Source organism: Coturnix japonica, chromosome 4, assembly GCF_054131305.1.
Source record: "Coturnix japonica strain WE chromosome 4, WE-NBRP24, whole genome shotgun sequence".
Lineage (NCBI taxonomy): Eukaryota > Metazoa > Chordata > Aves > Galliformes > Phasianidae > Coturnix > Coturnix japonica.
Window position 1 is genome coordinate 34,671,265 of NC_140666.1, and position 18,140 is coordinate 34,689,404.

At 40.0% G+C, this 18,140-nt stretch overlaps 1 protein-coding gene across 8 annotated transcripts; it reads right to left on the minus strand.

The window, feature by feature from the left end:
- Positions 1-634: 634 nt before the first annotated feature.
- Positions 635-17,909, minus strand: CLGN (calmegin). 8 transcript variants are annotated; one of them, XM_085546416.1, is made up of 15 exons: positions 17,845-17,909; positions 15,641-15,819; positions 14,179-14,249; positions 12,899-12,957; positions 12,082-12,223; positions 11,227-11,308; positions 10,269-10,461; positions 9,969-10,158; positions 9,163-9,276; positions 8,441-8,597; positions 7,827-8,042; positions 6,207-6,326; positions 5,875-6,025; positions 2,811-2,923; positions 635-1,666 (listed from the first exon to the last, which is right to left on the minus strand). In XM_085546416.1, exons 2-15 carry the CDS (start codon positions 15,800-15,802, stop codon positions 1,586-1,588), a joined length of 1,851 nt encoding a protein of 616 aa, XP_085402542.1. In that variant the 5' UTR covers positions 15,803-15,819; positions 17,845-17,909; the 3' UTR covers positions 635-1,585. The 8 variants fall into 8 exon arrangements, with proteins under 8 accessions (XP_085402542.1, XP_085402545.1, XP_085402544.1 ...); XM_085546419.1 differs by lacking the exon at positions 17,845-17,909 and adding an exon at positions 17,551-17,636 and having other exon boundaries at positions 2,811-2,920; positions 5,884-6,025; XM_085546418.1 differs by lacking the exon at positions 17,845-17,909 and adding an exon at positions 17,551-17,636 and having other exon boundaries at positions 5,884-6,025.
- Positions 17,910-18,140: the final 231 nt, after the last annotated feature.

The following is an 18,140-nucleotide window of genomic DNA, read 5'->3' on the forward strand; positions in this document are numbered from 1 at the left end:
GTTGAGATCAGAACTGGGTTAATTACTGTTTTCAGTAAGCTTAAAGTCTGACTTGCATGGTATTTTCACCTGTGGGTTTTAGTACACCTTTCTATGCAAGCTACAAAGCAAAAGAGACTTGGCAGACTGCATCCTGCATTCTCAAAGCTAAAGCCTGCCAGTCTCCACACGGGTTAATTTTAAGAGAGACTACACACATACTTTGCTAGACATTAGACAGGAAATCACAATGTTGCAAGTATCAACAGAAGGGTTCCCTTTTTGCTTCATTTCCCTCCCCCCCCATCTAGAGCCTCAAATCCCTTAAGCTCTCATCTTTTTCCCCTAGTTCCTAGCATAGACTAGACCCAATAAACCGATGGGCAGGAGAATGTTTTCACCCGCAGGTTCCAGGTAACGGTAGTCAGTAAGAAAAGAGAGAGATTGGTCTTACAAAGTCAGTATCATTGCATACAGCACCTCAGCTATGGCCTTGTAAGGCTATTTTACCTGGTAAGTAAGTAGCTGTTTATAACAAAGTGAGGTGCAAGCAAAGACACTGATGCTCATATCCAAGGCCGCTGCCAAGCGGCAGCAGGATTCCAAAAGCTGCAGATCCACTGGTTTGTTTTAATATACAGTTGAACTTCAGAAGTTTCTCTCATGATATGCAGTTTATTTAAACTATATTAAAAGAATTAAAAGAAAGCCCAGGTACTCACATCTGTAAAAAGAAAAATATCCATCAAAATTCTGACCTATATTAATAAATTTCACGTTAAACAAGAATTATTCAATATTTTTAATACACAATGTACACTCAGCAAATGTCCTATAAACAAAATCTATGCCGTTCTGGCATGAAACATGAGCTATAAAAGACTGAAAAAATCCATACATCACTTCTGTAGGTTTGATACCTGCATTGAAAAGCAAAAGAAGTCACATCAATTAACCACTTGTTCTCTGAGTATTCGGTTTTCAACTCTCTCTTAAAAATAAATGACTATAACCAATGTTTAAAGTGAACAGGTGACAACTCCGTAACAGCATCAACTAAAATAAATAATTTACATGGAAAAGAACATTGCTAGCACTAAATGATCGTACAAAACCAATTATTGCATTTAGCTCTGCACAGAAAAAATACCATCTCTCTCAACATGAACTGTAAATGCTTCATCTGTACTGCAACTCTTTGAGCTCAAATGTCTGAACGTTGAACGTTGTGCTAGAGCTGCAAAAATATTTATCCATGTTCTTAAAAACATTTAGAGTAAAATTTCTCATCTCTAATATTGATTTCTAAGAATCTTTAAATCTTAAGAATCTGCTTTTAAAAATCCGTTGGCCAACTTGCACTTTCACTTTTATTCGAAATGTGAAACATTGCGTAACTCCTCACAGATAGTATTTCCTCCCAGAAAAAAAGGGCATCAAGGAAGCTTGGGAAGGTTAAAAGAGGTTTGGGAATTAAGAGAGGTTAAGTAGCAACCAGTCCTATTTTTCTCTTCACATCTCAGGGACCTGCACGCTGTCAAGCCCCTTGCAGCGGCATGTCATAAGTTACTATTGTTTAGAGCTAGAAATACTAGCTGCAAAGAACTCAGTCCTTTTGTACTCTTCTTTTGCGCACTGACTTCAGTGGACCATCCCCAGAGCTTGCAGTTTCATCAGCTACTGTCATCTGAAGGAAAAAAAGGAAAATCAGCATTAACATTATTGAGCAATGTGCATTTCATTCTTCAAACTTGTTATCTATTCCTCCCTCCCCACAGATCATATTATTGCTCAATACAAAACTTAATGAATAGATTTTTTTCCATGCAATATCACACTAACGATAAACAAGGTAATGTATAAACATGATTTTAGAAGGGGAAAAGGTTTTAAATTGAGGGAGGGAAAATTTAGGTTGGACATCAGGGGGAAGTTCTTTAGTAAGAGAGTGGTGAGGTGCTGGAACAGGCTGCCAACAGAGGTTGTGGATGCCCTGTCCCTGGAGGTGTTCAAGGCCAGGTTGGATGGGGCCCTGGGCAGCCTGGTCTAGTGTTAGAAATGGAGGTTGGAGCTTGATCCTTGAGGTTCCCTTCCATTCTACGAAAGGCCATTCTATGATAATACGTGAGAATAAGGCTTTATCTTCTGAATTCAGAAGAAGGACAGAGCATCCCAACTCACATCAGAAATTTGTTCATTCCTCATGTACTCACTAGTTTAAAAGCAAAGCCTTTTAATTAATTTAGCAAATTCCTTCAAGTGTATATTATGCTAACTTTCATTTCCACTTCTTAAGCAAGAAGTATTTAAAACATTGTTACTTTCTGTCTTGGAGAGCTAGAAACAGAACAGCCTGTTAAATCAGATGTCTGTTCTTGTCACTGGAGAAGCACTTGGCTTACTGAGGCTCCATTCCCAGCCAACGCCTTGTTTTTTACTTTCCCGCATCTCCTAATGGAAGCACCTGATTCAGAAGGTGCAGTTCCCAGAAGGTGGCACTACCGAACTGAGGACATGGCACGCATGCAATCTCCAAAGTAGGTCACTAGCTAAGTGGTGGTAGAAACTCGGGCACCCTGAAAACACCTAGGTAAGTGCAAGACATAACCTCTCCATATTCCATTACACAATATCAGTCATATGTTCGGCTCCTCTTACTACTTTCACAAAGAAAAGGTTAATGGGGTCATCAGATGCTGCATTCCTAGGCAAAAGTACAAGAAGAGCAAGCTTCTAGCAAAAAGGAGAATCGAGAAAGGGATAATTAGTGAAGAATTTCTGCTAAAGCAATGTGAACTCATACAAGGCACAGTTTCAGAGAGGAAACTCACCTCATCTTCTGAGCCAGATTTATTTGACTTATCACCTTCTTCTTGACTTTCATCTGCATCTTCGTTGTCTTCATCATCAATATCTTCCTCTTCCCCATATTTACTCTCATCTACTGCAGGAGAAATCAGTTTTTACTTTGTAAACAGAACTATATTAGAAATACACTACAGTTACACATATGTTAAGATTTTCCTAGCCAATTTCAGTTCCAGAATGAACTGCTTGTTTACAATAATATATAAGCTGAACAAAGCAGAGCCTTCTACCTTCTCAGTGAAGTTGTAGTTTGCTGTAGTTTAGGGCATTACTGTACTAAAATAAAGAGAGCAGTGAATGCATAAGTACTCTCTGGCTACTCTATGATCGTCAGACAGGTTACCCTTCTGGGCTATCTCTCTCTATTCCATACATTCTGTGAAGGAAACCATGCACCCAAACTGCTTCAGTTTCCACTTAGGGCCTCAGAACTTACAAGCTTGCACTCCCATGCCTGCATTTTAGATATCTATATTCAATATAGGAATTCAGACCCAGCAATCACACCATGATGTATTAAAAAAATCACTTAAACTTGACAAGTCTTTTACTTCAAACTGTGATCTTGAAGTGAGATTTCCAGGAACTGATTATCTATTGCTAAGATTTCTATTAAAGAGTAAACAAGAAATAAACATCCGTATCTGACAGAAAGGAAATAAGTGGACAACTGTTCATAACTACGCCAAACATTGCTCAATTCTACTCCTGCCATGTGATGCCTGAGCTCATAACCACTGCTTCACCGTAAAAATAAAAGAAGACATTAACAGTTTAGCTCAGTAGTGCCCAAACAAAAGCACACAGACACCAAAAACCTTTGTCCACAATATACTGATAAACTGAGCCAAGCAATTCAGCACAACTGGTTGAAGTCTAAGAGTTTTCTCAACTGTATCCATACCTCATACTTATCTACACTAATCTGTCTGAATTATTGTTATCAAAAGGAGAAGTACAACCACAAAGCTGGAGGTTATTTTTAAGAGAAATGTCGACAAAAGATTTGTTCTGAAAATAAACCCTTGTGAGAAAAGCATGGCAAAAATGTACAAAACCTTTGCTCAGATCTCAATCAAGTAATGTAAGTCCCAAGCCAGTGCCATTCAAGATGTCAACAATTCCTGCTTGCTGGAGCCAAAGAAATCTACAAGTGTTTCTGAAACTTGCCATTGTGCCACACTTCTGAACTTCCCATAATAAAATGCAGCTCTGAAGTCATTCAGTGCTTCACAGTTCAAAAACAAGTTACCTTTAACTCCAGAAAACAAAGTAGATAATGACTACAAAGGAATTGCAGAAATGATTAGTATACAAAGGAAATGATTAGTAGAAAACATTGATGACTACAGATACCCTGTGTTAAGAAACTGTACAGACAACTCACATACATACCTGGCATCTACCTACTTAAAGTTCTACCACTGGCAATGAGACGGACTAAAAAAAAGAGAAGAGTGATCACTTTCAAGTCCTAGCCCAAACTATTTCCTTTTCCATTACCTGAAGGAAGAGACTTCCTTCCCATCTTATTTGTACCCTCTATAAACACTCTCTTTGCCTCCTACAGTTCTCTCCGTAGCAGAATCATACGAAAACAGAAGACAGTCTATGATTTCAATACGAAGAGGCAAAAGATAGATGCAAAGAGAGGTAGGATTTCAACCTGCAAATGTAAAAGGTAGCAGGAAGGCTAAGGGAAGCAAGCAACTCTTTTTGAAGAAAGAAAAACTCAGTCATGCAATGGCTAAGTATAATTTTTTCATCTTTGAAACCTGGAATGTACTTGAAAATCTTAGAGTCATAGTTAGCTTTTTCATAACTTGAAAAGCTTAGAAAGCCACCTACGTTTATTCTGCTCCGTGTTTAGTTTAGTAATCAGAAGTAAAGGTATAAAATGGAGCCTAATCTTGAAATATCTGGAACAGCTAGTAAAAAAGAAAAGGTAAGGCAGATGAATTAAGTTTGGTGTAGCAAAGTATTATGCCCAAGTACTCTATGCATGGGAACACTGATGGAAAGTTAAATGTTAATTCATACATCCAAAAGCCATCAACTCTTGTGGCTGGCAGTACAGAGACAGACAAAAATGATAAAGTTCTGGCTAGCAATAAAAGAAGATGTCATTACTAACAAAAACAAAACAAAAACAACAAAAAACCAAAACCAGCACTAATGTCTGCTTAGTTTCTGACTTTTGAGGCCAGTCATTTGACACTTGCTTTGCTCTTACAAGAAATAAGAGACAGAACCCCCTGCAGTATGCGGCTAAGGATTTTCTCATAGGAGTCAAAATAATGCACTGTGAGTTACATGATTCTCTTTTTACTTGTAGGCTGACGGAAATGCTACCACAGCATCAAAGCCATAGAGGAGTAGTTCCACTTGTGTTTGATAAAGTAATGCAAGATGATTATGTTAATCCTTGAATGCCAAAGTGCATCTCAACCTACTGATTTCTCCCATGGAATAGCAGAGCATCTCTCTGTGGGCTGGCACTGCATTCCTAGAAAGCACTATCAAACAAGCAGCTGATTTCAGTATCCACAAATCCAGTATATATTCAGACTTCCTCAACAGTTACTAAAACCAGTGGGTTTGAGTAGTTTGGGGTACAGTGCTCCCACAGATGTATAAGTAAACAGTTATGTTAAAGACTTAGAGCTATTCCAGACACATTTTAAAGACAGCATGATTGTAACCATTAGAGGGTACAGATAACTGAACCACCCAAAAAGTGTTCAATATATGAGATATTTAGTAGAGAGAAAATATGTTTGTGAACAAGGATGCATAAGACTTAAAGCAATTTACTGAAAGTGAAGAAATACTGAATGGAATACTGCTTTTTCCTAGTATTTATCAAAACATACTCACTATGGCATGCTAATTGCTGAAAAGATAAAGAAGGCTGAGAGCACGGCAGATTTTGTATACTCTAAGATAACTGGCTGCAATTATTGCAATACAGTCCATGACTTAGTTTTTTCCATGCTTTTACATTTATCCAAATATGAAGTGACTTACTCATCTTACCATCTTCACCAATATCTTCGTTGTCTTTTTCTTCTAAATCTATTTCATCATCTTCTAATTCTTCTCTTCTTTGTTTTACTTCTCCCTTTGTAAATGGCATAGACACATCTGTTTTTTTCAAGTTGAAATCTTCATCTGTTTTCTAAAAGAAATTAGAAACCAATTTATTTAAACTCAGATTAAGAATTAAACACAACTATCACTAGGAGCTAACTAATATCAGTGGCACAGTAAGAGAGCATACTGTTGTACAAATACAAGGAGTTTTAAATGAAGTATTAAGAAAGACAGAAGAAGAAAAATGCATTAAAAATTTCTCTAACCTTTGCCGGCCAGCAGAACAACACACATAGACCAACAGGCAGAGCTAAAGTCAAGATATAGAGAACCCAGAGCCATGGATGGTCTTCTGCAGCAGTCACCAGTTGACTAAACATTCCAGGCTATGTTAAAAAAAAATAAATAAAATTGCATTTATATCCCTTTCAACACTTAGATAAGCTTATAAAATGTATATATTTTAATATTCACACCACGCAAAGAAAATCCTTCAAGTTTGAGCAACCTCATGTTTTCCATTCTCCCCAGTTTTTTTGCTCTTTCCCCATACTGTGCCAACGCAACCAATAGTTCCCAAAGCATCAAGAACCTCAGAGGAACAGCCAGCCACTTGAAGAACAACATCTTGCTCTCTCTGTACTGCCACTTTGCTTCCTCTGATAGCCAATTAATCAGACAGTCAGCTGCCTTCCAGCCCAGTTCTTACTTATGGAGTAGTAGGACGTAGGCAAGTCTTGGTTCAGTTAGACTCTGGGAAAGGGACATCAGCAACCAAGGTAGAAAGCTACAGGGGCAGCGTAGCAAAGGGACTTCAGAATTACCTTCTGCTGTTGTATGTGCAGATACAGATGTAACTCCAAACATAGAAACAAATATTTGAAATGTGCAAGGCTGTGAAACAAGGGGGCTTTCTTAAATTGCACGGACAGTCTGTTGCTACTTTCTCATCCTTTCTGCAAGAAATAGCACCTGCCAGAGACTGACCATACTTACACAGCCAATCCATCATTTCTTTCATATACCCACAGGTCTGCCTTCATCCCCCAAAGTAAATACAGGGCTGTCAGAACAAACCACTCATGAAAGTGGAACAGGCTTCCTAAAAAAAAAATAAAAATGATGCCCTATGCCTGTCAGTATTCAAGAGACAATTTCAACAATGCCACTTAAAATCCTGTATGGCCCTAAAGAAGTCAAATAGCCACGCTCTGAATAATCTTTGAATGGTTCATTCCAACTGAAGTACTCCCTCTCAACTGCAGTCAGCAAAGGCAGCCACTAGAGGGGCTCACGTTCCCATCTATTAGGTCAAATTCATGCTATGACACAGGGAAGAGATCTAGAAAAACTGGTGACTGGCCAACTGTAGTAAACAAAACATGGATGTATACACACAAACAGAAGAACAGATGCAGCTCCATAAACACGCACATGTTATTGTCAGAGTTGCATAACATAAGATCCAAGCAGACAGAGACACAGATTTACTAAACAAAAAAATACATGACTATTAACCACTTTTTATGATAGGAGAGCACATCAGAAGCACATAAAAAGAAGTTAAGTCAAAAGTGACAAGTTTTAAGTATATAAAGAGGCCTGGTTGCAAATAAATCAGCTTCCATCTGCTGACAGGCACTGAATTGTAATACCACCATTAATAGTGGAAGGTGCATCAACTACAATGAAATGTTGCTACATTTCTTGTAAGATACTTAAGTAAAATGTTGTACCCTTTTAATTTCAGTCCAGTATTGATCAGGGAAATATCATAGCTATTCTGTAAGATTATCAAGCACAGAATAATTATATTACAGAAAATTATTCCAACAGAACTCCTTCCTTGCTACTTCTGGTTACCAAGAATATAGTAAAATTGATACCTCATTAGCACTTGCTACTAATTTCTTCAAGCCCCAACCGTCTGCCGCCCAACGATCAGCGACTTCTTTTTCTGAGCATATTATGAAGTTATCAAAGTAGATATCAGATGTCATAGACCAGAGTTCTAAACCAATAGCACTGATAGGTGTCATCTCAAATGGGTGAGGATCTTCAAAATAGTCTGGGTTAGGTATTTTCCGAGGACTCCAGATTCCCTTTTATGGGGAAAGAAAAACATGTAATAATATTATCTATACCACAAAAATAAACACAAAAAAACCCACTCACAACAAAACAGGAAAATACATTTTAATGCAATTAAGACTTTCTGATTATTTCAACTACATGATTTAAAAAGCAAAAGGGAAGCCTCTGAACTTCAGGAAAACAGACCTGGAAATAACCTATGGAATTTTGGCAGATAGGTCTCAGATTTTTGGCTTAGGACAGACAGATTTCTCTTAAATTCAAACCTTTTTCCTCCATATTGGGTTATAGCAGTAAGTGACCATATCAGGTTCAGTATGAAGGGCCAGACATATGTACTAATTCTACTTTTCTGCTTGGTTGAGCTCCACATCTCTTAAATAATAACCTACAATATTGCTAGTACCTGATAATTAGGATTAACTATCATAGGTGCTTTCCATTTTCCTTTATACTTGGGGTTGTTCTTCATGGGACGCACCCACAGTCCACAACCAGGTGCAGTTGCACACTTTGGATTGGGGACCTGAGGAGCTTCCCACTCCCCATCCATTTCTTCATCCCTACAGAAAGAAAGGTACAAATAACCAATTGCAGGTTGGTCTGATCAGAACACTGACATTCAGTATAACTTGGGATCCGTATGTATTTTGCTGTAACAACCTCAGAATTTGGCTAAAGTTCAGTGGGCTGATCTAACTGCAATGTACATTTTCCAGAGGACTGAATGCTTTAAGGCCACACATTCGTAACTACTAGAGCATGGTTAAATGCAATCATACTCCTACATCTGCAGGCAGCTTGCATCATTTCCATATAACATGCTTTAGGACTACTACATGACTTCAAGCATCAGCTTCAACTGCTTTGCTGCTTATCCCCATGGTAGGTTCTTTCAAATAGCTCCTCACTGTTTACAGCTCTTCAGAATACAAGGCAATTATTGACACTTGCATATTTTTCTAAAGGTAGCCTCACAAATCAACAAATATTCGGCCACACTTGTTATGTTCCAACTTAATATGGCAGAGACAGTGGGACTGGGATAAATTCTAATTTACTCAATGTGCCAGAGAACAAGCTTAGCTACAAAGCACATTAACAGATCCACGTGTATTAAATTCTTACCAGTCCTTCGGCTTTTTTGCATTGGGGTCTGGAACATACTGTGGTTCATAATCAAGCCATCCTTCGGGCTTAACAGCATCAAGATCTTCTATTTTAGAAGGCTCATCTTCATCCCTTCAATTACAGACTACTGTTAGGAAATATATCAGCTCGACTCTGAACCAATGTTCTGTTCAGAGGACTGTAACTGGTATGGAGGGGATAATATTCAAGGGCACAACATAGTTAGATGTGCCTATAATGAGAATTAGGCACCTACTTCTCCGTTTATAAACATTTAAACTATAGATTTCAAGGCACTTGTTAGCCCAGAAATAGCTGTCATGGACTGGCAGGTGTGTCAATCAGGTCTCTCCTTAAAATGATTCCTTTGTTTAAGCTGCTACATGAACAGTACTTCAGGAAGAAGGAAGTATATGTACAACATCTGACCTAGCAGTGGCAACCCTGCCCACAGCAGGGGTGTTGGAACTAGATGGTCTTTCCATCCCTTCCAACCCAATCCACTCTATGACTCTACTAGTAGTGGAAAAACACTCTTCCTAATCCTTCAACTAAGGTGATCTTAGTTACAAATTGCATCAACAGAAAGTTCAAATCAGCAAAAGTCCAGATTTTACTTCTTTCCTTAAAAGATGATCAGATCCTCACACTCCCACTTCAGTTACATTTTTTCAACTGTTAGTATTTGTAAAACATATCCCAACTGTTGAGAGCAAGAAAAACAACAAAATAAAGCCAAGCAAATATTATAAAGCAATAACCTGCATACAAAATGTTTTCTACAGGTGAAGCTTTCTCCTTACCAGTCATCTGGTTTGACAGCGTTGGGATCAGGTATTTTTTGTCTCTCATCCCAGTCCTCAGGCTTCTTATCAGCAGGATCATCTATTTCTTTGGGAGGGTTTATTGGAGGAATCATATCCTCCAGAAGACTTCCCTTACTGATGACTGATTGGTCGATCAGCATTTCAAACGTATCATCTGGTTTCAGCACTACATTGAAGGAATTTACATTAAAGATCAATTAATCTTTAATTAATTAATTGATTAAATTAGAAGAGATTTTAAAAAATTAGTTTAAACTTGTAAAAACTAAACAATACCAAGAGTGTATAGATGTGTCTTCTTGTCCAAATAGAACTTCTTTAGGTCCACATCAGGACGTTTTGCATGTTTTTCATCGTATTCTCCAGTTTTAGGATTCTTATGCCTGATGATAAAGTGTAGTTTGTAATCTTCACCACATTTATCTGGTCCAAACATAATAGTATAAGGCGTTTTGTCAAAAAAGAATTCCTGTAGAAGTAAAAAAGTTAAGCACGTGTCAATCTGTACATTTTATCAAGTCATTTGGAGTACTACTTTTCCAAGCTATTGTGGCATATATACAACACTGTTACCTTTTTCTAAGAGGTGTCTGATGTGGCCTCAATTCTAACACTGAAAACTGGCAGGGTAAATCATGAAAAGAATTTAACAGGTGTTATGAGTTACTGAAACAGCCTAACTACAGAGATCACTGAAGCCTCCTCAGACAAGATGAATGGGCTTACTAAGTCCTTACCCTTACACTAAGTTTAAATGCCCGCCACAAATCAAAACAGCCACACATACTCTTCTGTACATGTTACACTAAAAGATGGAAGAGAAACAGTTTCTGTTCTTCACAGCCATTTATATTTCAATAAAGATGAAAAACAAGGTATTATTACCCAGCATTTTAGCACTGCTTTCTTGCTCCACAGTAAATAATAATAAGCAATTCTTAAAATAACAGCTTGTTTTCTTCAGAGCATCCTGCATTCAGCTGGTCCAAAATTTCAGTTGTTGTTTTCTTTTTTTTCCCTTTAACTATATAATTTATCTACTTGGAATGCACAGTACCAAGCTATGTTTTTAAGCAACCGCTTGAAGGAAGACCACTTGATTTCTGCAAGTTATCTTCCTGTGAGATACATTCTACGGCAGATGTATTGTCTGAGATGGATCTGTATGTTTATTTAACTTTAAATATGCTAATTCCTCAAATGAACAATTGATAGCAAATGTAAAGGGGCATACCAGATCCAAGTCATCCGTACTGGAGAGAAGTTTAATATACGCACCACCACAGTCAATGCCGCCTTGAAAATTCACTTCGTATCTAGGCAAAGAGCAAATTAAAAGACACATTCCTCATATCAAACATAAATAATCTTCATATCTGCAGTTCTAATTACAAACACATTAAAATCATGTATGAGTTGCTTGATTTTTTTTATTAGGTGCTACTGTCAAAATATCCCGATGTGACTTTAAGGTTTTTAGTTGCCACACAGACACATTAGCAACCTCAGCCAAAAAATATTTACAGTAGTAATTGCTATAGTTTTTATAGTCTATATATATAGTTTAGTTTCTATAGTACAGAAAAGTTTCAAACTTGTGTTGACCTGGAGGTTTAGTGGCCCTGCCTGCAGCAGGGGGTTGGAATGTGATGATCATCTGAGTCCTTCCAACCCAGGCCTTTCTGTCATTCTATGAAAGGGAGGCATAAAGAGTTCTAGGAATTTGATTCTCTCTTTGAAACTGCCAATACAGCACTTTTAGCTAGAGGGATCCAAATTGTTGTAGTTGAGTTACACAAAAATACTCTGCAAGTGTAAAAGCAGCGTACTCAAATCACGAGTTAAACCTTCATTTAAAACTAAAAATTAATTAAAATATAATATAAAATGGTAACTTACCACCAAAATATTTCTAGAGTTTGAATATAACTTCTTACACTTGAACTACAATTTTACCTGCTAATTATCATTTGTACTTACAGCTCTGGCTATGTCAGTCAGTGATATGCGAAAGGATTTACATGACTTTATTGACTTAAAGACTTGAAGCACAGTAGATATCAAGCACAGAATCTGAGGGAATACTTACTGAACAATCAATGGATTTTTATCAAAAATAAATGTCTTTGTTAGCATAGCTGATATTGCGTGATGCTTTGCAGCCGATTTTAACACTAATCCTTTGTCTCCAGGTACTGTGTTTTCTTTCAGCTCTTCTACTTCCCATCTTCCTAAAAGAAAGAAACAAACAAACAACAACTATGCAATCTCCGGGAAAACAAAAAAGGATGTTGATAAGAGACATTATAGCCTTGTGGCAAAGAGAAGTAAAGAGTTCACAGCATATAAGACTAATTGCCAAAGTAGGGAAGAAGTCTTGACATTTGATGTCAAAGTTAGAAGTTTAATAACAACCATCCAATAGAGCACTGATAATTCTTCTTTGGATAGAAGTGATTATATAGGACCCTATACTTCCCCAAGCTTTAACTGCTCTGCAGCACTACAATACAAAAAGAATGTTCATGGCACACACATTTGATGCTCACATCTTACTATCAGATCACCAATACAGCATTTCAACCAGTACTTCTCAGCAATTAGAAACCACTAGAATTCTAATTCACAGTAAAGACAATAAAATAACAACATCTCCAGGTCAGAAGATCTAAGATCTATCTAACCCAGTATTTTGGCTCAGACAACAAGGAGAGAAGAAAGCTTAAGGAAAAAAAACTGAAAGTAATAGAGCCAGAAGTTACAATAACAAGAAATAACAAGCTTCTGCTTTTAAGTAGGTTTCTGAAGGTAAGTACAGCACAACAGGTATACAGCATGAAGGAGAGGTATTTCACACAAAGCAACAGATCAAACATGCAGCAAAAGTAAATATTAAAAGCACTAACCATCATATTTAGCAATGTTGTCATCTGTGTCTTCTTTCTTGGCTTCAGACAACACCCAGCTAAAACAAGAAGCATTCAAGTCACTTAACTGCCTATACAAAGTTGTACTATTTAACAAGCGCAGGATAAACAGACTGAGCTTCTACCAAGCGAACTTGTAACATGGATTTCAATGGTCAGCATCATGGAACTTGGTGTAATTTAAAGAATGGGAACAGGAAAGTCACAAGTTAAATACAACACTCATTTTGAGACACTTCCAAAGGATCTAAATGAATGTACAATTACACCCTGAAAAAAACACATTCACTCCAAATAAACTTGGGTTTTAGCTGTGACCTGAGGCTGACAGAATTTAAGACTAGAGGCGTATAATGTCAAAAAAAAAAAAGTGAATAACAATGCCAAAATAAGACATCTCTGCAAGTCATGCAATGACTTTCAAGGCCTGGTCTACAAAGAGCTACTCTATGCTGATGCAATTTCATAGAATCATAGGAAGGCCTGGGTTGAAAAGGACTTCAAAGATGATGTAGTTTCAAACCCCCCCGCTATGTGTGGGGTCACCAAACACTAGACCAGGCTGCCTGGTCTTGAATGCCTCCAGGGATGGGGCATCCACAGCCTCCTCGGGCAACCTGTTCCAGTGCGTCACCACCCTCTGACTGAAAAACATCCTTCTAATACCTAACCTAAACCTCCCCATCTCAGTTCAAAACCATTCCCCCTAATTTCTCCCATTTTTCTCCTTTCTTGAGGAAAGATGGGCAATATGTTGATTACTTTTTCATACTGTAGTTTCATACACTCAGCACAAAAATTGCAGTAGTTTTATCACTCCTAGCAAGGAATACAATCCAGCAGTAGCCTTTATCATCGTATAACATGTTACTTCTATGTTTATTATGTACAGCTCAAGTAAAACGGCAAAAACATTGTATTCTAAAGCTTCAGATATTAGATGTAGTGGGAAAACAATACTCCCAGAGATCAGGATTGAAATAAATGGTATTTCAGCAGTTAAGTTTTTGCATTTTCTAATTGAGGGATACCAATAACATGTTCTGTCTTTAAAAACCAAACACCTCTTTTTCCCCCAACATTATCAAAGCTTTCATCATAAAACAAAGTACACTAACAGTACCAGCTGATCGTAGCAGCTCCTACTAAAGACATTTCTACTGAGAAATTCCTAGGAGGAAAGTGAATAGAAAGTAAGTACTGATGCTGTAAGTTAAATGGCTGAAATTACAAGTTCAGAACTGGAAGGTGCCGCTTACCCAGTCAATGCTCCATCAAAGGTTTCTGCAAAATAAACATCTCCAGTTGGCTTCGGAGTCCGGTACACAACCTAAAAGACATTTACAGATATGTGCTCTAACATAACTACAGTTTTTCAACTGAAATACACTACCATGTGCTACGATACTTATCGGTGCTTATAAATAGATAAAGTGCCAGAGTCAAGTGGATGGAGCCAGGCTCTTTTCAGTGTAATCCAGTAATGTGGCAAGGGGAAATGCACCAAGAGGAACACAGGAAATTCTATACAAATATGAAAAAAGCCTCTTTACGTTGAGGGTGACAGAGCCCTACAACAGTCTGTCCACAGAGCTCGTGGAGTCTCCTTCTCTAGAGGTAGACAAGACCCACCTGGATGCTTTTCTGTGCAACCTGCTGTAAGGAACCTGCTCTAGCAGTTGGATTTGATGATCTCCAGAGATCCCCTGTGGTTCTGTAATTATACATCCCAAACCAGCCCATGCAGACAGAACATCACTGTTGCATTTAACTAAATAAAACATGCTTCCCCCAGGCCCACCTCAGTTGGGCACATATCCTCTAAAGTGAGCAATTTCCTGTCTGCCAAGCATCTGTGTGATGTGGAGATCAAGAGCCGCCAAGTGCATCAAGACACTGGGCAAGGGCTTTTAAAGCAGCAGAGTCCGTCCACTTCATTCCTAGGACTGCATTAATGATGGCAGAAGAGGCTGCTAGGTTGGTTTTAGACTCACTTTCAGATAGCAGAAAAAAAAAACCTTTCCCCAGATTTTTGAAAAAAAAGGAGAAGGAATTGATCTAATCTAAAACTATCAATAAGACAAAGCTGCTTTCTGCTTTCTTTTCTACTAAAGAAAGGGCTGACAATAGCAGGACACGGGGAAATGGTTTTAAGTTAAAAGAGGGAAGATTTAGGTTGGATGTTAGGGGGAAGTTCTTCACTAGGAGAGTGGTTGGGCCCTGGAACAGGCTGCCCAGGGAGGTTGTGGATGCCCCGTCCTTAGAGGTGTTCAAGACCAGGTTGGACGGGGCCCTGGGCAACCTGATCTAGTAAAGGCGTATGTTTGGTGGCCCTGCCAGGCAGGGGGGTTGGAACTACATGAACCTTGAGGTCCCTTCCAACCCGGGTCATTCTGTGATTCTGTGACACATAAGGCTACAGGGCGTATTATCAAGGAGGGCTTCAGATGAGAGGCCCCATACCTAGACTGAAGGACCAGCAAGACCTTCAAGACTATCCACTGGCAGGTAGGAGATCCAATTTTGCACTTCAGCATAGCAGGGTCATTAAATCACTCACAGTGATTGAAAAATTCAGACTGGTGCATTTGACAACCACTGAATTGGCAGCCGTACGTTAACTTGTTCTTTTTGAAGTCATTTGTGAACCAACTCGTCTCTTAGTATAACTATGTAACTTAAAATTACACAAGCTTTAATTAAAGACATCTATGGCCTTACCCCTAAGGAAGATTCTTCTTTGTCGACATCAGCTTGTTGAGACTCTTCGTCAAAATCCTCCACTTCAACATCCGCACCCAGAACTCCTCCATCTTCAATCTCTGCAGTTACTGAGCTAATTACCAGGAGACCCAACCACAGCCAGTCCCACTGGGAATGCATTCTGGTCACCTGAAGAACTGAAAGGTTTAAACTGTAAGCACTGTTGTGGGGATATTATTGCATTAGCTCAATTTTAGTCCAAGTCTTTATCTACTAGAGAAATAACATGAAAATCCTAAGAAACGAGGAACGTGAAGTATTGACAACCTCCTGTTCTTTTGGCCACCACTGCTCACGTTAAATATTCTGCCCCTGAGATGCTTTCTGTGCCTCAGGGAGCAGCCAGCCTTGGAAGAGGGAGCACAGTTCCCCAGTGACCACTCATTAATCACTACAAACCCTAAATATCACAGCAACCTGAGACAGCAATTAGTTCTGGAAATCAAAGCCCCTTTTTTCCCCTCCCCGGCTTTATCAGATTCACCACGCAATGCAAACAGTGGAAGCATAATGACAATTGTTTCATGTTCAATTTATCAACCTGCTAGTTCTATCAAGCAGCACAAATAGAGATCGGTACCAAGGCAAAACAAACAAACAGAACACCCACATTCCTATATGGTTGTCCAAAAAGAAAACTTATTCTTTTTTGCCTTATTCCTGCTAAGATCTGTTCACTTCATATTGTCTGCACCGATTACATCTACAGCCCAAGTGCCATAGATATAACCTACAAACTCATGCCAACATGCCAACAAAGTCATAAAAGCTTAACTTCTTAGGGCAGACTTGTACTTTACCCAGATCTACATTATGTTACCATTCTTCCCCCTTATTCCCGCACTATTCTATTCCATTCTTTGATGCTTTCCTCTCCTGTCCCAAACGTGACCATTATGTCTTTTCCTAGTTTCCACAGAACTACCCACATCACCATGCAAAATCTTTAAACTAAACCTAATAGCTTCTGGTCTTCAAATAGCATACAAATAATAAGAAAGTTCACCGGATTCTAAAGATTAATTAACATGTAATGACCTACAAAAATCACACCTGTAAGTTTAAGCTGTTTTTGCATATCTTGGTCACTCTTCACCATGGGAACATGAGTATCTACAGCACATCCACGTACCAGAAGAGACCTATGAGCCAGCAGCACTGCTGTAAGGCAAGCCCTTGGGAACGGCAATTGTACTGCAACAGCAGCACGACATTACATCTCAAGTAATAAGCTGCTACTTGCGGGACACAAACTAGACAGCAATGCAATGGGAGAAAAAAAAACAGCGAGAAGAAACGTTCTGAGTACTGTTTCCCACTGAGGGCAGGGAGGAGAGGCCCTTCCCACCTCAGCTACCTGATGCCTGCAGGGCAAGTCAATGCAGTAGGACCTCTCCATCGGCTTTTACGGAGCTATTCTACACGTGCCACCAGACTAACGGCTTTGTTAGATTCCCCTCGGAGCAGCGCTACAACAGAGCGGTCTGTCAGCCGAGCAGCACCTTACACCGGAGGAGGGACACATTGCCCACCGAGCCCAGCGCTCCGGCAGGCATTACAGCAGCACCGGGGCTTCTCCTGTCACTACCCGCGGCAATGACACGGGCAGGCTCCATGCTCCCTCCCACCCGTAACCACGGAGCTACGTGGCTCCGCTCCGCCCGCACAACCCCCGCACACTACAATTCCCAGCGACAAGGCGCCGTGACCGCGCTGCTCCTCCGTAACGGCCGGTGTCCCGGCAGCCCCGCCCGCCTTCCCCTCATGGCCGCCGCTCCCCCCGCCCCACTTATAAAACAGGGGACGCGCCGGCCTCACGCCGCCATCCGGCCCCGCGTTCCCATCCCCACGGCGGGGGGGTCCATTACCGGCGGCCGGATCCGCTGCTCGCCCCGCCGCCACTAACGCGGCCCCGGCTGCCGGCGCATCTCTAGCCGCGCACGCGCCGGTGAGCGCAGGGCGGCGGACGCTGAGGAGCAGGTGCCCGGCAGGAGCCGCCCTGCCCAACCCGAGCGCCAATCACCACCCGCACGAGCTCCAAGGGAGGGAGGAAGGGAGGGACGGGGCGGGCGCGGAGCTGAACGTGGGCTCCGCCGCGTTCCACAGGGCTGCGTTCACACGGCTTCCATCGGTTAGCAGGCTGTACGCGAGGCCTTTCTTACCCCATGGCTAATTGGAACGTCCAACCCCATCTCAGCAACGGCAAAGCAGGGGGACCGCAGGGGTTCCTTTCAGCCCTCCCCCCATGTGCACATCACATGATACATCTTATTTCAATAGATTTTCTTCTGACAAAAATAGAGTTACACGTGTCATACCAATTATCCATGTATTTCATTCTAGTGACCTAGAAATATACTGTCCTGTTTCGTCCCTGAGGTTGCTTGCAATGCCTGTAGTGTCAGTTCCTTACAGTAATACATAACGTTGTCCAACTGAGATGGGATTTTTATACAGA

What these genes read in the sequence shown, in the direction of transcription:
- CLGN (XM_085546414.1), bottom strand. Translation starts at nt 16,781, where the DNA reads ATGGTGAAGAGTGACCAAGATATGCAAAAACAGCTTAAACTTACAG. An exon ending in AAGAAGAATCTTCCTTAGGG is followed by an intron (nt 14,250 to 15,640) that starts GTAAGGCCATAG and finishes AATGTCTTTTAG; the next exon opens with GTTGTGTACCGGACTCCGAA. An exon ending in CAACATTGCTAAATATGATG is followed by an intron (nt 12,224 to 12,898) that starts GTTAGTGCTTTT and finishes TCTTTCTTTTAG; the next exon opens with GAAGATGGGAAGTAGAAGAG.